At 36.9% G+C, this 22,407-nt stretch overlaps 1 protein-coding gene across 1 annotated transcript in view; it reads left to right on the top strand.

The window, feature by feature from the left end:
• Nucleotides 1–216: 216 nt before the first annotated feature.
• The window catches only part of NRAP (nebulin-related anchoring protein), a 51,471-nt gene continuing 29,280 nt past the window's right edge, over nt 217–22,407 (top strand). The window contains exons 1-17 of the mRNA XM_009080897.1: nt 217–288; nt 553–647; nt 1,375–1,462; nt 3,961–4,065; nt 4,614–4,718; nt 5,406–5,513; nt 6,323–6,427; nt 6,970–7,077; nt 8,615–8,719; nt 11,420–11,524; nt 13,414–13,530; nt 15,301–15,405; nt 16,331–16,438; nt 17,143–17,247; nt 19,590–19,688; nt 20,200–20,304; nt 21,875–21,982. Of these exons, the coding sequence (XP_009079145.1) occupies nt 217–288; nt 553–647; nt 1,375–1,462; nt 3,961–4,065; nt 4,614–4,718; nt 5,406–5,513; nt 6,323–6,427; nt 6,970–7,077; nt 8,615–8,719; nt 11,420–11,524; nt 13,414–13,530; nt 15,301–15,405; nt 16,331–16,438; nt 17,143–17,247; nt 19,590–19,688; nt 20,200–20,304; nt 21,875–21,982 (1,743 nt within the window). The remainder of the gene's footprint in view (nt 289–552; nt 648–1,374; nt 1,463–3,960; nt 4,066–4,613; nt 4,719–5,405; nt 5,514–6,322; nt 6,428–6,969; nt 7,078–8,614; nt 8,720–11,419; nt 11,525–13,413; nt 13,531–15,300; nt 15,406–16,330; nt 16,439–17,142; nt 17,248–19,589; nt 19,689–20,199; nt 20,305–21,874; nt 21,983–22,407) is intronic.

Below are 22,407 nucleotides of genomic sequence, written 5' to 3'. Positions count from 1 at the left end.
GCAGCTTTAAAAGCCAGCCTGCAGCTGACTTTGAAACAGAAGGTCAGCAAACGGAGCAACAGACTTCAATTCAGAGCTTTAATGGGAGCCATTGACCACAGCAAAAGGCCCTGACTGGAGTGTCTAGAGTGTGCTTTGCACAGGCCAAAAAGTCACTTTCATACTCTTTGAACCTTTTGTATAAACCTATATATTTTTCACTCTGTGGATTTCAAGATGAATGTGCAGCCGTGTGCTAGATGTGGCTATGGGGTTTACCCTGCTGAGAAGATTAACTGTATAGATCAGGTCAGTTCTCTTTCTTTATCATTTTGGACTATAATAAATGTACAGATTGGCACTTTTAACACAGTGCAAATCTCTTGGTTCCAAAAGTTCTTTACTCATAGCTGGGTTCAGAACTGAGTTAATAATACTTATATATTTGAAGAAAAAAAATCTTCAAATTTCATGAAATGAATTGTAAGGATCAATACTAAGATTTAAAACTGAGCAGAATAATAATGAAATACAAATCATGTCTGTTTGGTTTCTGTTGTATGGTATTTCCAGACATGGCATAAAGCCTGTTTTCACTGCGAAGTATGCAAGATGATGTTAACAGTAAACAACTTTGTTAGCCATGAGAAAAAGCCTTACTGTCAAGCGTAAGTGTGTTTCCTTTCCTTTCCTTTATCTTATCTATTAATTTATTCTAATTTTAAAAAGCTAAGGTTTAATTCACCTAGTCATTTTAATGTAATAGAAGATCACTGACTCAGCCTGGTCCCATGTGTGATGTGAAATAGGGTATTGTCAGTGCCTTCATGCACATCTTTGGATTGACACTAATCACAAATGTGGGAAACTCTTGATACTGTATAGAAAGCCTCCTCATTTGTCCAGTGTGTTAAAAGAGACCAAATTAAGTTTCATTTCAGTGTTGTGGGAGGAAAATAAGCCCAACCATAAAATTCAGTGCTTTCCAAATCAGTGGTTAAGAGTTAACAAGGTTGAGCTAATCATAAAGAAAATGCATAAAAATGCAGATTTTGGAGTTGGTTTGTTCTAGGAAGTTTTTATTTTATAATGATCAATTCCTGTCAAATTTGTCAGCAGAAAAAGGAGAGATGACAGTTGGTTTTTATTCTATTATTCTCTTTTGTTATTAGAAACACAGCATTGATATGACGATCATTAAAATTAATTTTGCTCTAGGCACCTACTCCATACAATAATAACTTGAATGTAATCTGAGATCTCTGTGTGAGAGGGGGGAAAAGTTATGTGTAGAGGGGTGGAGGCTGCTATTGTGTTTTTGAGTGCTCCAAGAGAACCTTTCTGGTGGGCTTTCTGGTACATTTGTAATATCCTTTTACACTTTCCCTTTTTTAGGCATAATCCAAAAAACAATGCGTTCACAAGTGTGTTCGACACACCAATAAATATGAATGCAAAAAAACTGTCGGAGATGGTAAGTGAGGTAAGAAGATTGAGAGCCAAATGTATTTGTCTTTGTTGTGCGTTTTGATAAGATATTTGTGTCTTGTTTTATAAATATAAATATGAGCTTTTTACTTACCCTTCTGTGTTCTTATAGAACAGGAAAATCTAAGCCAGGTTTGAATCCTATTTTTTTTAATGCTATCGGTTGTAGTCAGGTGAGGGTTGGTCTCTTCTCCCAGGGAACTAACAGTAGGACAAGAGGGCAGAGAATCAAGCTCTGCCAGGGGAGGGTTAGGCTGGATATTAGGAGGAGATTTTTTGCAGAGAGAGTAGTCAGGCATTGGAATGGGCTGACTGGGGAGGTGGTAGGTTCACCATCCCTGGAGGTTTTCAAGATGAGACTGGATGTAGCACTTAGTGCCATGGTCTAGTAACCACGGTAGGGTTGGACTTGATGATGTTTGAGGTTTTCTCCAACCAGACTGATTCTATGATTCAGGAAAAAGAAAGGTTAGATTTGAATTTGCTTCTGCTGTCAGAAGTAAAAAAGGATAGGAGCTTCTCACCTGTATATCTGATAATCTATATGGACTCATTGTTTGCATAAACTGCCCAGATCTGTGTAAACTTAGTAACTAAGAGGGGTTTACACAGCCTTTGGAAACAAGAACAGACTACTTGCTTTGTGATCTGACATGAAACAACAAGTAAATTTTATCTTACTGTGACATGGGGAAAAGTTCTCATAAGTACTTTGTGAGGTATTTCTGACAAGTCTGAGATGGGGAAACACAAAGCCCAGGGAGCTTTGCGTGGTTTGAGTGAAGGTGTTTGGCTGAGAATAGAGTGGGAACGGAAACGCTTCCCTCGGGGTGCTGTGCCCGCGCTCACCGCTAGGGGCGCTCTCAGCCCGCGGTCCCCGCGCAGTCCTTGGCTCTCCTGCATTGTTTGCCCCCAGACTCGTTGGTTTCAAACCTGCGTTTCCAAGAATTTAATGACACAAAAGCTGCAGGAACGGCCAATAATTGATAGCTATCTCACTTCCCTGCATAATGCTATTTTCTTGAATGTCGCATCTTTTTGTATTCTAAAATAGTATCATTCGTTGCACAAATGTATTTCGTAGGCAAAGCAACATGTTTTGATGTGATTAGCCATCATTAGAATAAGAGGAAAGTTGTATTTCTTAGATTATAGCATGCAAAATTCATTACGATGTTCTGTATTAGCTGTGCAAAGTTGATGCACATTTTTAGTCTTTATCAGACGCTGTATCTTTTATTATTTTGTACAGTATTCTTATTCATCAGTTTTTGCAATATCATGGGCAGTAACTATTTTAGCAGTGACTATCACACTTTAAGCTTTGTGTGACCGAACTGGTCAGGAATGAGTTTGGGATTACCGCAGGTTCTATTTCTGGTTTTAGGCAGTGATATGAGAATGATAGTTCCAGTGCTTGTGAATATTCAAGCCAGACAAATTATAGCTCAAGATCACTTTCCCTTGTTTTATACACCTTAAGCACCTTCTGTCCTTTTCAATCACATAATGAGGTTCTGTTCCAGAGAGAAAATTGCTAAGGGTGGTAAAGAAGCTGATTCTGCAGTACCTGCTTAGATGAAGTTCTGTAGAAATTTTGAGAGCAGGAAAACTTTTTTGTTGGTAAATGTATAAAATAATGCTAACGCGGGAAAAGGCTTTAATTACTACTGTAGTTTGTTGAATTTTTATATGTAAGGTTATTTCTGATGCAGAAAATGTTTCTTCAATCCTAACATGATATTCTCACATAAGTCTTATGCTGAGACACTGACTCAAATGCAGAGATAAAAATTAAACTCACTCCCTCTACACAGAATTTTTGTGTGAGCAGACAAATCATTCAGCTCTCTGCACCTCTGTGCTTAATTTATAAATGGGAACAATGGTACACATGTTCAGTAATACTTCTCTACAGTCAGTTTCAATTTTGTACTCTTTGGGTTTTTACATCTCAAGAGTGAGTGTATAACAGAGCTGTGATTTCAGCTGGATTTCTATATGCTATCTACATGATAAAAGTAGTAGAAGGAAAATAATGACCCAGGACTAAATATAGTAGTCATTTACATATACACAGTTAAGATACTTTGTGGACACTCTGCAGGGAAATAAGGGAGTAGAATATTGCTCACAGGGTAATAGTTTTTATTTAATGCTGCATTGACATGTCCTGCTTAAAATTTCTCAGGGATTTCAATCCTCATAGATTGTTTCCCCAAAAGTGTTACCTAAAGATAAAATTCTTCTTTCAGAACATCATGCCAGATTTCAGGTGTAATAGTCGCCTCTTTTAGAGATGTGCAGCTCCAATAATTGCAGAAATCTTAGGCAGAAGCTGGGTGTGGACTAGAAAGCAAAGTTTTGACTTTAGGGCTAAATGCTATCTTCACCTCATTTGCCTCTGTTTTTGTTCTTCTCTGAAGGGGAGTTGGGGTGTTAGTATGTCCTAACAAACTGCTAATACAAGTCACTACAATTTATTATTTTTAGATAAAATATCGAGAACAGAGTGAACAATTCCAATCAGTCTTTCAGTGGGATGTAAGATCCAGGGAGATTGAAGATGTCTATAAAGCCCAACAACTGGCTACCCAGGTAAGAAATACCCCTCAGGTCTCCAAGCCACCAGCCAGCAGGAGTCCAAGTATTGGCCCCAGCAGTCCTGATTGTTAGGGTTTTAGTCACTGCATTTCAATGCTAGAAAAGCCATGGTTTCTCATTTGGCTGAACTTCTCAAGGCAGCATAGCTTGACAATGGCTTAGGGTGCAAGAAGCAGAGGATGAGGAAGGAATAGTGTATCTATCCAGTTAGCTGTTCGGACTGCTGTATGTACAGACATACTCTGTGTGTCTTCTCTCTACTGGCACTGTAGCTTCACAGCAAGTGATCTGATTCTCAGGGGGAGTTATTTGAGTCTCACTCCAGGATCCTAGATCCTGTCATCTTGATGTCAATTCTTGTTATACAAGTTCTGCCGTGACATTCCAAAGGTATGAGGAATGTAGGCCTTGTACTGTACAGCTGCAGAGAATAAATTTCACTTCCACGCCACTGTGTGTATTTCTTTTGTTTCTGTCAGATCAGCTGTTTGGATATTAAAATAAGGGTAAAGATTGGTAGTTATTCAATTTTTGTTTTGTAGAGTGCTTACTATGCTGCCTACGAGGAAGGAAAATCATGGTACTCAGGAACCATCCCAGATCCTGAGATGGTCAAGATAGCGCAGGCGCAGAAGGCTCTGAGTGATGTAAGTGGACTATTTTTGGAATACCTTTATTTTCATGGTCTGTCATATTCTGAAGACTTAGCAGTACATCAAAGTCAACCTTTGGTAAGATGTCACCTCCAGCCTTTGTATGAAGTATATGAGGAGTGCCTACAGTCTAATCTTTGAAAAGGTGTTACCAAAGGAGAGACTGATGTGTTTACTTCTGTCAATAACAATACTTAACAATGTAGGTTATTAAAGTCACTTATCAGTGCTAGTGCCCATCCTGGAAATCATATGTTTATATATTTATGTAATTGAGAAGCACTTCAACTACTGACCCAACTGAGGTGACCTGATCTAGCAAGCAGTGTTGTTTCCCCCAGGAGAGCAGAACTCATGACGGAAAATGTGTCATATTTTCCATAGACTAGACCTTTCATTGACTGTATTTCCATGACTGATGAATGTCACTTCTGAATTATGACTCATTGTCTACGCCCATACAATGCTTTAGTGATCCCGTCAACGTAGCCAGTTAACAGTGGATGATTGATATGAATGGGAAATGTTTTCTCTTATATGTAGGAAATAGGTCTACCTAACAAACTGGTAGGGTGTAAGCTGTTTAATTTATTGATTTTTAAATACCCTTAGGAAGCTGTTGTTGAAAGAGGAATCACACTAAACTACAGCAGGTTCTTCTGTAACAAATTCATTTTCTAGTTCCAATACACAGAAGAATATGAGCCACGGAGGGGCAAAGGCAGCTTTCCTGCTATGATCACTCCAGGTTATCAGGTTGCTAAAAGAGCCACCCAACTAAGCAGCAATGTAAGTCACAGGTTTATTTAATTATATTTTGGACTTCTGAATTTGGACAATCCTGGATTCAGGCCGTTCACTTTAGACATTAGATTCTATGATGAATATTTGTCATGCTGTTAATTCTGCAAAGTGAGAACATTTGAACATGTTGCAAAAAACAGGGTTAACAAGTTACTTGGCCTGGCAAGACAATCATGTAGGATAAATAAACAATTAGATATTTCCTGAAAAATGTGGCAGTTTTTGCTGTAATTTATCACAACCTGAAAAAGATTGTGACTCACTCAAAAATGTTCATTTGATCAATTACCTTTGTTTTCATGTTATGGCTTTATTCACCTAATTATTCACATTTGACATTTTTGGTTTTCTTTATTATTTAAAATTAAATAGATGAAATACTAAAAATAATTTATATACAAGTTACTTTAAATCTATGCACAGAAAATGCCTTATTTATAAAAGTAATGATTCACCTGAAAAAAAATCAAGTAAAAACAAATCCTGGAGAAGACATTTTAATGTATTGCATTGTTTTCTGCAAACACTCTCTGCATTGTCATTGCAGTATGAACTTGAGCCATTAATGAGTATTCTCATGATATTTTAACCAAATGTGTGGCTCACATAAATCTAGTCACATTTGATAATTTGGTTATCTGAGTCCAGTTCTGTCTACTTTGAGCATTCATTTTGAGGAAATTAGGCCTTAAATATAGTGATAGCTTGACTGTACAGTGTGGAGTGTCTTCTAATAGGAAATACATTTTTTCTGCTTCTTGTTTGTAAATGGATTTATATGTTTTCCCCTTCAGGTAGAATATAAGCGTGGGCATGAAGAGAGAGATTCAAAGTTCACCTCTGTTGTAGACACTCCGGATATACTTCATGCAAAGGCTGGAACACAGCTCTCAAGTGATGTAAGTGAAACAAAATAGATCAACCTGGTTTTGACTCTGCAAGTGATTCTTAGGGTATTTATAAATCACTTAAAAATATGAACATAAAGAAAAGTAAAAAGTTAATATTTTAAGGGCAGACTAATTTTGCCATTAGGTATTTAATACTTAGAAGGAATATATTCAGTTCAAGACCATTTTAGGGACTAGCTGGCTGCCAGAATTGGTCTGTTCTATACCCAGCAACAAGCTGCCATGCAGAGTAAAGAAGGAAGTTGCCTGTCTCTAATGTAAATAGAGCAGGCATCTTTCAGACACCTTCAGTATTTTCTTTCAAAAACTGTCATTCATCCTATACCCCAAATGAGACAAAGGAATCCTGTAGAAGATACATGATCACATAGTTAAAGACTGCATTGCAAAGACTGAGACTTCATGGTTCGTCTTCCTTTTGGTAGATGACAGCCATCGAACGCCTGACTTAGCAATTTAAGGAATTGATTATGTGTGCAATCAAGATACATTTGATCTAATTGCTCCAGAACTGTCTCATTTTTTTACAGTTGAGATACACAGAAGACTTTGAAGAACGGAAAGGCAAAGGCAGCTTTCCTGCTATGATCACTCCAGCTTATCAAATAGCCAAGAGAGCGAATGAATTAGCCAGTGATGTAAGTGTCCAAAGCAAAGACTCTTTTGTGGGAAGAAAATAATAAATCGCCACACAAATTTTAGATTAAAACATTTCCAAGCGGAAATTCCATGAGCATTGTGGAGTTACTCTAGCAGTGTACTTCATACACAGATTTTCCAGTAGTTGCCTCTTCTTGCAGGGACAAAGTTGAGTTTTATGCACAGTGAGAACATGAGACATTTGTGAATCCACACTCTGGATTTTTGTGGTCAAAAACATCCCCTTTACCCAGCCTCATGTTGCATACAACTGAGGAGAAAGACAATAAGGAGTCAGCTGGAGCTCTTTGATTTCATTCTACCCGACTCAGTATGAGTTAGAAGGTCTGAAGTGCAGTTCTTTTACACAGCCACAATATTTCTGGGTGACCTTGTATCAGGGGAAGGCTGTGCTTGCAGAGCTCTGCTTTGCCATGTATTTCTATGCTCCCAGTGGATCCTTACTGTTCATTCTCCTATTCCTTCTTTTGTACTGTCGCAAGATGACACTTTTATGAACTCAAGAAACTACCTGTTTGAACAGCAATTATATGTAAAGAATATACATGCACACAAAAAGCATGGCATAGATCTAGATTTATAAAATACAGCTTTCTATTCCACTAATTTTGCTCTCCTTACTGTTGTGTGTGTGGTTTTTTAAAACTATTTGGTATAATAATCTGCTTGCCTTTCTTTTCCTTTCCAAAGAAAACCACAACACCTCTGTACTCTTTAATAAGCATTGTATAAGGACATCAGTATTGCTTCAAAATGTACAGTTAATTGTGCTGTGTTATTGCAGACTGAAAGCTCTTTTTGTTGGAGATGATAACATATTGTGGTAACTCAGTGGAAGTGAGTTTATAATATTATTAAGAGTCATTGAGAAAAAAAGGAGATCTGTAATTTCGAAGGCAAAAGAAACTGACTAAAAGATTTAAATGTTTTTGTTTGTCTTTGATCTGTGGAAAACCCTTCATTTGTGTCAGCAAACACACATGGTGATTGAAGGGCAGCATCAGGTTACAGGCATTATTTTGACTTCAGCAAAGGTAATGGAAATCTTGGTCTAAACTTGTAGGTTGAATACCTAAACTTCCCTTGATCACTGGGGAGATCAGCACCTTTCAGAAACAAACTCATTTATTGATGGCATTTAGGTTACCCTGTGGTGAAAATGTGCTCTGTGGTAACCATGAATTTACACTGAAATCAGTTCTGTTTATCTGACCTGATGGAGCATCAGGGATTAGCCACTGTTAAGCAAGTGCTGCTGAACATAATACTGAAATAATGGTCTGGGTTGAAATGGCAAGTCCTCCGATGTTCCTAGTGCATTATTAAAAAGTACACCACTAGTTTTGTTTTTGTATCTTCAAGTGGCATATTTGACTTCTGTAGGTTGGTGGCAATGGGAATTTTGACAGTCCTTTATCAACAACATGTGCATGTCGTTGATTGTTATTTATTATGCAGCATCTGTGTGCCAGACTAAACTCATCTGGATTATTCATTTCCTTTTCTCCCTATTAGGTAAAGTATCATCAAAGATATGAAAAAGAGATCAAGGGAAAAGCCAGCCATACAGCTGGAACAGATGTTGCTGTTGCAAGAGAAAATGTAGATCAATACGGCCAGGTATGCAACATTCAAGAGATAACTGTGCTGATGTTAATCATTACTGTAGCTGATTGCTCAAGACATTAGAAACTACAGTGAGACCCAGTTTCACTTTGTTTTCCTGTATGAGAAAATGAGGTCTCAAAGAAAAGGAAAGGATGGTGTGCCACAGCACCATGGTCCTTTGACATTGGCCCTTGCAAGGTGAGACCTAAAGGTGCCTGCACAGTTACTGCATGACCAATATGGTAGGGTCATTCCAGAAGGTAAGCCTAACCTTGGTGTGCATGCATGCACTATACATTTCTATTGTGGTGGTGTTATGTATCACACTGAAATGTGTTTACTTGCTGAAACATTCCCATTCCATGAGTAAGAAAATGTAAATTCAGTCAGGAGAAAAGTAAAAGGGTTGTGAAACTGTAGAAAGCTCTTGCCAGTATTTTTAGAAATCTTAGGAGCTTTGCAGTTCTCAGTCTGTGTAAGCAGCACTGAATGCCTTAGATACACAATCTCTTAGATTTCAGCTCTTCTACAGAAGGGATATTCCTAGCCTGGCAAACTGTAGTTCCGCATTTGTAGGACCAAACAGGCTTTAGTTCTGTTTTGGTCTGTGGCCTTCATTTTGCTTTTGTTTCATTTTTTAAGGGAATGCAATTGTTTTTGTGGTCTCCCAAAATGCATCCAAAGTTCTCTTCCAATTAAGTTAGGGAAATAGCACAGCAAAATAGAACTGAATTTGAAAGGGATCAAACAGTGTTCTAGTGTAAAGAAAACTATATGGTTAGTTTCTTTGTCCTAGCTCCTCAGTGGACACATATACTTTGGAGAAATGAAGGAACAGGGACTGTATTATCCTAAAACATTGGAGATTTTGCATTTCTTCACTTCTTCTGTCCAAATCTACATCTAGTAATCTGTGAAAAGCAAACCGTCCTTGAAGAATATGAGTTTAGAATTGTAGCAACGAAGCCTTCAATTAGTTTCTCTCTTTTGAACTGCTACAAGTTTTAATAAGAATAAACAAATAAAATGAATTTGAAAAAGTACTAATTACATTTTCAAACATTAGAATGCTTCCGTCTTTAGAATTAATTAAGTTTTTTTCTTTGAAAGTTTCTTTGAAACTTCAGTCACAGACTTTTAATTCAGTCTGAGTTTTAATCTTCATAGATTAGATACTGATATTATTAGTCAAATAACATAGAGTCACTGAAATTAATGGATCTTTCTGAGAAAATTGTGACTTAACATGGGCAGAGGGATGAGATTTCTAACTCTTGAGATCATGAGTGCGCATCACACAGATCTATATATATCACATGAGGCAATTTAAAGAATCTTATTGTAAAATTCCTGTGCAACAAACACCTGTTTTGTTCATGTTTACAAATCTTAGAAGTGGCTAAAATAATTTTCTGGACCTTTGAAAATACTTTTTTTTTTTTGTAATATGAGCAATATTAGAAATTATATGAAAATTTATTTGAGAAAAAAAAAGTCAGGTTAGTCTGGAGAATTCAGACTCATGAATGGTATTTTAGGAAACTAATTCAGCTGATTAGTCAGGCATAATTTTTATTTTCTATGCCTGTTGATAGAATAATATAGATGTCAAAGCTATAATTAGTGAATAATTAGCTATATTGTTCACAAACTTATGGTATGACCTATCTTAACATGTGACACTGACACTATACAAAATGACCAACAATGGATTGTTTTGCATTGAGAAGTGACAAAAGAGATATCCCAGACATTTATAGTCCTTCCTATCCATGCTCTCCATGACATTCTTGGCATGCCACACATTCTATTTTCACTTAAGCTGTGTGTTGACTGCAAAGGATCTACAAAGATTACAGAGAGGACATATTACACTGTATCTTACTTGTTTGTGTGCTTACCACATTCTCTCCAGACAGAAACAGAAAAGCCATAGAAAGCTTTGGGATGGTCATTGTCCATTACCATTTTGGAAAAAAGCTCCAGTATTTTGTTAATAAATTATCGAAAGTGTTTTCAAATTGTCAAACATTTATGCATAAACTTACCTATAGATAGATTTAAGAGTGTGAATTCCACAACAATTGTCCTTTTTAAGTCAAGCAAATGGAATCTTTTTGATTCTGTTCTCTAAGGAGTTTTCCATTTTAATAGCTAGGTACTTCTGCTTAGTTAATTAATCCCTCTTCAAAAATACATCACTTCACTAGAGAAGTATTATTTTTGGTCGGTTATTATGTGTAAAATGGCCTTGGAAAGATCAAGCAACTTCTGTAATGCCACAGAGAAAGGCTGACCCTATGCTATACTTATGAAGTTTAAGCAAATCTCTTGGCTGCCCAAACCAGTAGATTTTTTTATAATATTCCTGGGAAACATGTATTGACAAAGACAGAGGCAAGCACATATCATCTCTGTAAGAACTGAGTTGAAATTGGAAAGATGCATGTCATTGTATACTTGAATACTATCTTGATCACAGCTAATAGCCACCTAAATTTCTCTTGCAATGCAGCACAAGTAATTTTATAGTCACAGTTAATTTAACAGATCGTTTTATTCTTACATTTGGTCGTTTTATTATCTTTTTAATTTTCAAAAAATATTTGAAGCCATGAACCTTCCTACTAACAAGGTCTGTGGGGCTTTGTTGAATCATCCTTGGCCCCACCGGCTCATGTGTGATGAGTAAACACTCTGAATTTTCTTCAGGGATATATGGATGAGTTTGAAGAACGCAGAGGGAAAGGAAGCTTTCCTGCTATGATCACTCCAGCTTATCAAAATGCCAAGAAAGCAAATGAATTGGCAAGTGATGTAAGTATGAAACCTGAATCAATACAATTCATAAACAATTAAAACCAGCAGTTTGTCAGAGCAGTGCCTGGGAGGAGAATGCTAAAATTACACTTGAGAAGTAAACAAAAATGACATTTCACTGCATTGCTGGGAACTGGGTGGCTCAGGGGATTAATAATATCCATTAATAGAAGGGGGCACAGCTCCAGCTTGCATGAGGGAGGAGATGGATGTAGCAACTAATGGGGATCCCTACTGTTAGGTTAACCCTCCTGGCAAATCTGCACCTGTATTATTAATGAAACCTTCAACTGCCTTAATCATCCTGTGGACTACTGTGGTATTCCCAGTAGTGAATAAATGGAGGATGAATGAACTGTACTGGGTTTGATATTTTGATGTATCATGCCTCTAGCACAAAGCAAGTCATATGGAAGAAAAGAAGCCATAGAGTATGACACTGTCACTTCATGAAAGTGAGCTGATTTCTAGGCTGAGGATTTTTAGTTTTGGGTGGTAAGCTAAAGAATTGGCAAAAAGGTGGTGATGTGTGATTCTTGTATGCAGCCCATCAGTTAAAAAGCCTCAGTCCTATTTGAGGAGAACATTTCTGGCAGTGACAAAAAATGGGTCAGTCTGTAGGTTAGTACCCTGTGGCTGCTCTGAAGGGTTCCTGTCAGTGCCAACCTTTGTAGTGTGGACACCTGTCCCCCACGGGACTATCTGAGCTGATGAGCTCAGTCTGTTTTCTGGGGAGCTAATAGATGGCTGAGTCTTTCAGCTTATATCAACTTGGACCAGACAAGAGCAGTAAACTAGTGTGAAAGGATCAGTCATGTTCTGTTACCTGAGCCTGTGACTGAGAGAATATAAAATCCCTCAAATCTTCTGTGGCCAGTCCCTATTCTGATGACAAACTCAGTGATCCCCTGTCTAAACATGAAATATTGAACCTTTCCAGATGAAGATGGGAGTTTCGCAGGTGTTCAAAATGCTAATGGTCAGTAGTTTAGTTATTAATTTGTAATACTGGGAGCGAGGAAAAGGGTTGGTTCATGGCAACAACATTTGCACGAGTGCTTACCAAGCTGCCTTATATTGTTAAAGCCTGAGAAGCTGTGTGCAGACTTGGAAAACAGGAAAAGAACAAACACTTTTCACTTCAGCACATGTAAAATAATTTGTTGTTTTGTGCATTGCGAGTCTGTTTTTTTAAGCACTAATGTCAGATGTACAACATAAGCAACAACTTGTACACAAGAAATATTGAAACATATTCCCAACAGGGGTTTTGCTGGACAAAGTTTGGCAAAAGGCCAATGTATTATCTCTCTTCACCCCTCTGAGCCTGATTTAAGTCAATAACCTGATGTCTAAATTAAATTAGTAATCCTTTATGTCAATCTTAATTTGGTAGAGAATCTAATTCCCTTAAAAAACCTTAGAAGTACAAAAAGATACAGGTTTTTAAAAGAGCTGATTTCTACAAAAGGAAAAGTTTGCAGAGCACTTGATGCCTGTAATGCTCTGACTAGAAGTCTAAAATTAAAGTACTGAGAACTAACTTCAGTAACAGAAGTGAACACAAGCTCCAACCAGTCACTAGCCAAGAATCTGCTACTTATCTATTCAAGCTATGAACAACAACCAGTGCTGTTCAGTCTATGTAAAAAATGGATTAAGAAAAATGCTGCCTAGTAAAATGTCTTGATAGAGTTTGTTAGGACTGTGGGGTTATATTTGGTTTGTTTCAGGAAGTAAGAACTTGCAGTGTTTCAACTTAGCAGGTTCCAATTTCTTATCAAAGCAAGAATAGGAAAATCCTTATCCTGACTCATGAAGCCAATCTAAATAGTAATGATGAGTAGGTAGACATCTATCTTATAATTTTCCCTCCTTCGTTTCAGATAAAATACAAGAAAGATCTTTCCAAGATGAAAGGTGCAGCTCACTTTCACTCCCTAACAGCTGAAGACAACTTAGTTCTTAAACAAGCCCAAAGTGTTAACAAGCTTGTCAGTGAGGTAAGGGGTTGAATTGATCTGTTAACAAGTTTGAGAGCAGCTCATGCAAACATTTGTGTTTGACGAGTAAGGAGCACAAATAGAAAAAGCTGTTGTTCTTATTGCACCATGTGTAACAAAAATCATCTCTGGGTAGCACAGTAACTGGAGAGAAAAGTGCAAGAGCAGATTCTCAGGTACTGTTATCTGTCCCTTCCAATGATCTGTATGTAAGTGTGGGAAACTAACCCTGGAAGAGTAATTCTAATTCTGGCCACATGAAGAATAGAAATCTGAAAAAAATCCCCAACAAAATGACTTGTGCTCTTACTGTGCTATGAAGTTATAATCACAAATACTTTTAGATGACTTGGGTGTGTACCTATGAGTGTGTCAAAGAAGTTTATACTAATAATTAAAAAATAAAACAAACAGAGCCGAAATTTATACCATTCTGTTCATGCAGATTTCTGTTTTCTTCCATCATGTGAAAGACTGTGTGTTAGTGATAATTGATTCTTTTTCTGCTTGGCAAGGGAAGATTGCTAGAGAATTCTCAGTAGATTCTGAATTATTAATTTATTTATAGTGTCAAATCAGCTATAAAACTATTAATAAATGTGAGTTTCTAGAACTTCCCCATGGCAGTTGAAAAACTTAGACTCTTGAGATGTCAAAGTATAAAACCTGCAATAATGAAAAACCCCTGGAAGTAGGACTGGAAGGGGCCTCCTGGGCCAGTGATTCCTGGTTCCTGCTGTTTGGACACAGTATCATATAAGCCTCCTCTTCTAGTTTCTAGCCAACTTTTATTCCTGTCCACTTTATTGCCACTATTGTATTTTGTACTAACATTGGCCTTTAGTTTAAAAAGTTCTTCTCCCTGCATGATTACCTTTCTGAGATGTTTGCAAGTATATAATTTTCTTCTCTCTGCCTTTGATTTCCTAGACTAAGCAAGCTAAACTCTTCTCCTCTCTCACAGTCTTTCACTGCAGCTGTTAAAGGCTGAATACATGTTCCTTAAACAGGAATGACTATAAAAGTACATAAGTTCTTGATGAGGTCCTGCTGGAACCTGGTACATAGTACACATACTTCCCAGTGACTGCTCAAAAATCTCCTCTTGCTCCTGCCTTGGACTACATTTGCATTTTTCATGGCTGTTTTACTTTGGCATGTCAACATCTTTCTGTGGTCATACTACACACAAACAGTTTTCTCTTTCTTAGCCTTTTCAGGTGATGAGCTCTTATAGTTGAAATTTTTATGACTACTCCCTATATGTATTAAACTCTACATTGCTGAGTTTAGTCCCATTTCCACTAACCCTTTTAATATCACCCTCAACATTCCTACTTCAGAGCAAAGGTTCTTAATGAAAATATTAAACCTGTTCTGTGTTTAAACTTTGAAGGGTTCTACTGGTAAACTTCACCCTGTTCAGTCCTTCTTGCCTTTTGTGTTTTCAATTGCTCCACACTATATATCATTGCTTTTGTTAATAATTTTCCTTTGTATATCATTGCATTTGTGAATAATTTTCCTCATGGCACTGTCTCATACACTTTGCAGAGGTCCAAATGGATGAATTTTTTCCATTTATTTTGCCTGTAAGACAAGAACTGAGTATATGAAAATTCTCTTAATTTTCATCATATGCTACTTGACGAAAACTGTGTGTCAAAATCTCTGAACAATGGGTTTGGCTAATAAAAACTCTGTGAAGGAACTTAACAGAGTGGGTTAAGGTGTTGCTATATCTTCCCCTTGTGTGTTTTTGTCACTAAGGTGGAGTACAAAAAGGATCTTGGAAACAACAAAGGCTACAGCATGAATTATTGTGAAACTCCACAATTCAGGAATGTGAGCAAGATCTCAAAATTCACCAGTGATGTAAGTTTTCAGTACCTTGTGTGTGGCTTGCTTAACTTGGTAGCTGCTGGAATCACAAGTTTTGTGTGTGTGTGTGTGTGTGTGTGTGTGTGTTTGAGATAAGTGTGTGCTGGAAATGCAATTATAACCGATTTTAACCCATGTCTGTACAACACCTATCCTAGTTTGTCCTGATGAATAACTGGGTCTCATTTTACATAGGATTATGAAAAGAATGGTTATGGTATATAGAAGAGATGTTGCTTACAATGGACTGCTCATCTAGAGAAGTAGCTGTCAGTTGTTACTCTTATCTGTCACAATTATTACTTATTTAATTGTGCATGTCTATTTCCCAGCTGGAAAATTAGGCAGAAGATACTTCACCAGAGTCCATGCCAGGGAAAGTACTTTGTGAAAGTAATCAATGTTAGTAATCATACTGCTTGTATCTCATTATACTGAAACATAATTTTGTTTCCTATTGCCTCTGAAGTCCTGGAGAAGTAAATATTTTGCCCTGTAGTTGAGATGGTAAAGTGATTCATTTTTCTTGTTGACAAACTTCCCACTCTGTGCTTGGTGAAATATATACCAGAACAGTCCAATTTTATTTGTTAATGTATAAATATTACCTTCCTGGAACTTTTTTCTAATATGTATTTCTGGTGAAGTAATATGTAGCAAGAGAGTGCAGAGGTAGCTTCTTTATGTGGTGCCCAGGTTTAAATGTTATCTTGTAAAACAGGAAATTCACAGAGGTTTCTTTTTCTTTTCCTTTTTTTATTTTTTAAAGTACCAAAGTTGTTGTTGACTAATGAGTTTCTGTATTGGTGCAACACTAGTACACCACAGCTGTAATAATTTGTCTCCCTTCTGTAAAATATGGAAACTAATAGAAAACCTGAACATATTTTCTCAGAGTATTTTTGCTTTTTTTGTACAGCATAAATACAAAGAAACCTACCAGAACGAAATGAAAGGTCATTATGTAGGTATTGGCATGGACAAGCGAATGCTACATGCCATGAAAGTTGGCAGCTTGGCAAGCAATGTAAGTCTCTTTTAATCACACTTGTATGGTTGTTGCCTGCTTGATTCAGTTTTTCCAGAATTAAGTTGATAGAAAACTTTAGATCATATTGTGCTGGGGATCTGAAGAATAGATATGTTGAGAAGAGGGGAAATTCTGGAAACCTTTTTGTACTGATTATAGCTCACTGTGTGGAAGAAGTTAAAATAAGCAATTTCAGTGATCTGGCAACATACTGAGATCCTTCAGTTTTCTTTGACATCAGTAGGATGCTGAAGGTTGTTTGCCACCACCCCCAGGGTCAGACCTTTGCTGAAAAAAAGAGTCTTTAATGAAGATTTCTGGATTCCAATTTAATTTACTGGGTTAGTCAAGAAGCTATTTCATTACCTACCATTCCTTCAAGTACATTATTTACAAATCTGTAAGAAGCTTGAGAACTAAGCAGAAAGATAAAAGAGATGTGTCATAGGTGGAAGTTAAGTTAATGCTCCCACTGTTGGCATTGGATTAATTGAGGAGCTGAAAAAGAATCAATTAGTGGCTAAACTATGCAAATAATTTCATTTTCTTTGTCACTCATGACATTGAACTTACTTTGTTTCCTGCATTTAATATTAATATTATTGTTTCTCCTTTCCTCTTGACTGATAATTATTCAAACAAATGACAGCTGGAAAAAAAAAAGAAAAGAATGATTTTTTTTTGTTCTCCTTGTGTTTCAGATAGCCTATAAATCTGATTACAAACATGATGGTGTTGACTACAATTACCCAGCTACACTCACTCCTTCATACCAGATGACAAGAAAGTTGGTCCCTTTGAAAGATGTAAATAATTTTATGTTTTGGGGTTTTGTTATTTTCTATGACTTGCATAGCTCATCATCTCACTGTAGGAGAGATTGTGATAGATTGCATGTGTCAAATGATGATTTAATCATGGGAGCAAACAGCTAGTGATAAGAAAGTTAAAGAAAAAAAATGCAGTGTCAAGAGGTCTCAGAGGAGTAGAAAGTGCTGCCACCTCCTGTTGTTGGCTCCAGTTCAGTACAGATTGCACAGTGATGTGAAATGAGAGACTTCTGCCCTAACTCTAGTCTGTGCTGCAAAATGTCTCACCATCGTGGACAGCTTCAACAGCAGCAACAAGCACTGAAAGGATGGGGAGACTAAAATAGTCTTTGCATCCTTTGTGAATTCCCTGAAGATAGATAGGTGTTCCCCTTTGAAGGGGAACTAATTGGTCACACAACCTGCCTTAAGCCTGTGGTCCATGTCCTCAGTGTTTGGGGTTGAGTTACTGCTGGAACAATGTGTGGAAAATTGTGTACTGCTGTGGTTATATATGCTCTACCGATAAACAGAGGACAGCAGACTGTACAGTATACCATTCTTTCACCTCTCACAAGCATTAAAGGCTTGATTGATCTCATCTGCAATGGGAACTTAACCTGTGTCTTAGTTAAGAACACATCGACAGGAAGAGCAGCAGCTCTGCAGTGTATTTATGTATACCTAAGAAGTAAATAATCTGTCTTTCCATTGAAATTGCAAGAAACCAGGAGCAATATGCCTTAGAGAAGTCATTACATTATATGAGATTTATATGAGATTTTTCTTCCAAGAAAAATATAGTAACATGAACAACTAGAATTGAGAACCCTCATGTTATTGAGGAAATACTTTATATACCTCAACTGTGAGATGCACTAATGCCTCTTCAAGCAGTAATTTCAGCTGTGTCTTTGTAAAAGCTTAAAAAAGTCAAGTTCAATGTTTTCTTGCTTAGTGTGTGTCTAGTGCTTAGTGCTTAGTGTTCTTATTCTTGATGAGTTCAAAGTAAGCACAAATTCATGTCCAAAATGTACAAAATATTTCAGCACTACTTGTGGCTCTGCTATTCACAGTCAGCATTTGGGTTTGAAACCCATAAATCAGTTGTCCACAGGGACTCAGTTGCACCAGTCACATCATCATCATCTAGTATTTTGAAACAGTCCCAGGACTTCTCTGCTCCCTGGTAACCAATGCAGTGACTCTGAACTCTTTTTGGACTACAATCCTCTCACACACTAAGCAATCACAAGTAGCAATAAATACAGAGTTTCAGTAAAAAAGAAATGATCCCTTTCTGTGGAATTGAAATTCTCTCTGTCTCTAAAGAGGAAAATGAACTGTTTTAAGCACCTTGATCACTTTGGACCTGTGAGATAATTCAGGTGTTTTTTCCTAGTTTTTGTCATTCTGGCAGAATGAGCAAGTTTATGTGAGGATACCCGAGATAAGAAGGTTTGCATTAAAATAGTTTCAGTAACTCAAACTCTCTAGAAATATATTCCACTTTACTGGGAAAAAGTGTTCTTAGGAAACTAATTTTAAGCAATGTAATTTGCAATGTGGTGATTAACTACAGTAAATATTAATGAAGGCCTATAGAGTATAATAATTATGTTCTGCAGTGTAGCATTGAGTCCTTTGGCAGCTACAAGTTTGAAAAAAGCTCCTCTATGTTTTTTTTAATCTTGCATAATTTTGGGCTTTAATATATTTCTTGTATAGCTTATTGTTGCCACCATGTTAATGTGCCAGGAGTTTAGTGGGCTCCAATCCGATTGATGACTGACATGAAAATGACTTTTTTCCTACCATAAATATATATTTTTCTTCTCTCGTCATTCCCAAGCAAAAAATTCTTACCACACAGGGAAATTCTGTGATTATTATTATATTAAAACTCAGTAAAGACAAGTGTCAGAGTGTCCACTTGCTCTACGCAGTGTTACACTGGACTGACCTCATAAGAGACAGTTGCAATATTCTTTGTCTGACAAAGTTAAAAATAGACTAACTGAAGGTTCAGAATATCAGTTTTATAGCAATGATTGGAGAACCAGCTGGAAGTGCATCTTTTTAAGAGCTTATGGGTTTCAGGGGGAGAGGTTATAAGTTAATTTTCAACATGGGATAAAAACTGTGACCACAGACTAGGAAATTTTCAGAGCATTAACTCATCCAGGAGATTCTGGCATTTTTCCTTCTCTCAATTCATTAGGGTTTAAGTAACATTTTATCCAGAGTATTAGTTAACAAAACTTTGTCTATTCCTTCTCTCATTTTCTTGTCTGACGATTTCTTCCTTTATTAACTTTTTACATTTTATCTAAAATTAGGTAAACTACAGGCAAAGCATAGACAAGCTGAAGTACAGCTCTGTTGCCAGCACTCCACAGATTGCTCAAGCCAAAATAAATGCACAGCAGCTCAGTGATGTAAGTTCTGTGATTGTTAGCCACAATTGTTTATTAGAATTAAGAGATAATTTCATTTCAGAGCATTTGTAGCACATCAGTATTTTTATACTTGATAGTTCAGCACCAGATCAACAATTAAAATAAACTGAATGAATTCACTTCCAAAAATGTGGCAAGCATACCAGGAGTCTAATATTTGTCTCAGTTTTTCAGATTTCTATTCGTGTGCTTTGTTAGGATTTAATCTTCTGTGTATTTCTGAAGGCATGGGTTCCAATAATATCTTTTGCACTTACAGATAATCAGTAGCTCTTCTGTTTATAGAATAATAATTGCACTTCCTAGTACCTAGGTAAAGATTGTAATTGCCTTATTGTCCTCATATTTACATCAGCCATAGCTATGAGTGTATCTATAATGTATGGCACAAATAGCCTGAAATTTAACAGCAATTGAAGAGTCTGATGGTCATAACTTTAATGAGCTAAAAATAACTGAGTTTCTTGTTGACCTTTTCAATACATGACAGCTGAACTACCGAGCCCAGTATGAGAAGACAAAAGCAAATTACACTCTACCTCAGGACGTACCTCAGTTAGTCAAAGCAAAAGCCAATGCTGAGTTGTACAGTGAGGTAAGTCAAACCATGTGGGAATATTGGCATTCATGAAGCTGCTAACAGACAGAACTGAATGTAAAGATGCTTACACTGTTTCTGGAAGCATTTAGCATTATCATTAGTCTTTACTAAACATAGTATCCAGAATAGATGTGCATCCAATCTCAAGGACAGTGAAGCAGCTAGACTTTTTTTCATGATGTTTTCAGATGATTTGAGTTTCTTTAGTAAATCAGTGCTCATTTCACAAAATGACCTGCTTCTGAGGTGATATTTGTATGAAGAACCAACATTTTCACGGTTCTTATAACTCAAAACCCCCTAAAGTCAATGGAAAGAAACAGCGACTTCAGCAAACATGGATCAAGTCCACTGTTGCTGCTGTTCATAATTCATGATAATATATAGTGATTCATACAGAGACTTGGGTGTTAAAATCAAGTGTTCGCAGGAAAATATTTTCTTTTTAATTTTAAAAGTATTTTTCAGGTCTCCATTGTTGTAGATGTTTTTGGAAGGGAAAAAATCCAATGACATAAGTGCAAAATGAGAAAAAACCTCCAGATGTTACTGGTGTGGCTTATTTTTAAACAAGTTTCATCATTTTTCATGGTTGTTAGCTGGCATTACTGCAAGTTTGTCATATTTTGTGTACTTTCCCTGAGTTTTATTTGAGTTGCAATACTGGAGTGTTGTGGAGCAACACTCTTTGTGGCTGTAATGTATTGGGATGAATACTCATTGTTAGATACTGGTAAAATATAAACATACAAAAAGCCAAATCCAGAAATTGGTGCTTCCTGAAGACTTCATTAGGTGCAGGCACAGTATGCATGAAGGCATACTTGATCCTGCTCTAATGGAAGTTCAAGTTGAATCTTGAAAAAGAGCTTAAAAAACTATTACTTTAACTTCCATTAACTTTCGGAAGTTAAGCATGTGATGCTCATGCTGCATTTGTGATACAGTGTGGCTCATGAGTGTGCTTTTGAAGAAAAGTCTCCTGATCATAAGAGCTGCTTCACTGAGCTGTGCTTCCCATCGTGGGGTGGTCTCAGAGCCCATGAACTGGATTCCTTTTGAATGCAGCCAAACTGAAAGATGTTTTCCAGCAGCTCACATAAAGAACTGCAGCTACAAATAGTCATTCAGTGCATGGAACCTGACTAGCTCCAGTTTGAGGGGTGGGAAAGAAAAATCCTGAAATAAGTGGCGTGATGTCTGATTCTTAGCATCAGCTATTCTGTCCTATGGATCAGCTACTATAGATCTACAGTATTTGCATAAGTAGATGTAACCAGAGGCACTTTTGAAAAACCATCTCTCCCCCATGTCTGTTTAAAAATGAGAGCTACTGGTGCATGTTCTGGGATTTAAAGTGCCTGTAAACTCCAAGAATAAGATTCTTGACTCATATCTGCACAATTAATTAGCTCAAAATGATAATGAACTGTGACTTAAGAAGTTTCCAGTTTGTGGACTGAGCACATTTATACTTCTGTTTTGCTTTTAGTAATTTTCATGTTTGTTTGAAGATTTTGTGTGTTTATGTGTTGGTGACATGTTGCTGTCTTTCCTTTCTCAGATTAAGTACAAAGAAGGCTGGCAGAAGAGTAAGGGCCAGGGCTTTGAAATGAAACTTGATTCTTTGCCTTTACTTGCTGCCAAAGCTTCAAGGGATCTTGCCAGTGATGTATGTTATATTTAATTACCTAGGAATTCTTATTTATATGTCTCTATAGCACAGGGAAACAAAGCTCAGCTCACTTCATCTGGATTTTAAAGTCCTTCATTTGACTGTCCATCTTACTCAATAGCTGATGAGCAGCTGAAAACTCTCAGACTCTGCTATGAGATTTTACTCTCTTAAAATTACTTTTCTAAAATCATGTGTAACAAAGGAAGCAAAATTTGCAAAGTTACCCCATAGTAAAATGGAGTGTTTTGAATTGTTTATTGCCTCAAAAACACTCTTAACATCCACTGCAAAGGGAATGCATATTTCTTTAATCTGCTTCTTTAGCATCAACACATGTACAAATAAATTTCCAAATAAAATCTTTTTAAACAGCTTATATCATGATTCTTCACCTGTGAAGACGCAGAAAAGGGAGGAAC

This window comes from Acanthisitta chloris, unplaced genomic scaffold, assembly GCF_000695815.1.
Source record: "Acanthisitta chloris isolate BGI_N310 unplaced genomic scaffold, ASM69581v1 scaffold31338, whole genome shotgun sequence".
In the NCBI taxonomy this organism is placed as follows: Eukaryota; Metazoa; Chordata; class Aves; order Passeriformes; family Acanthisittidae; genus Acanthisitta; species Acanthisitta chloris.
Note: the sequence above shows the minus strand (reverse complement) of the source record. Positions and strands in the feature narration are given on the sequence as shown.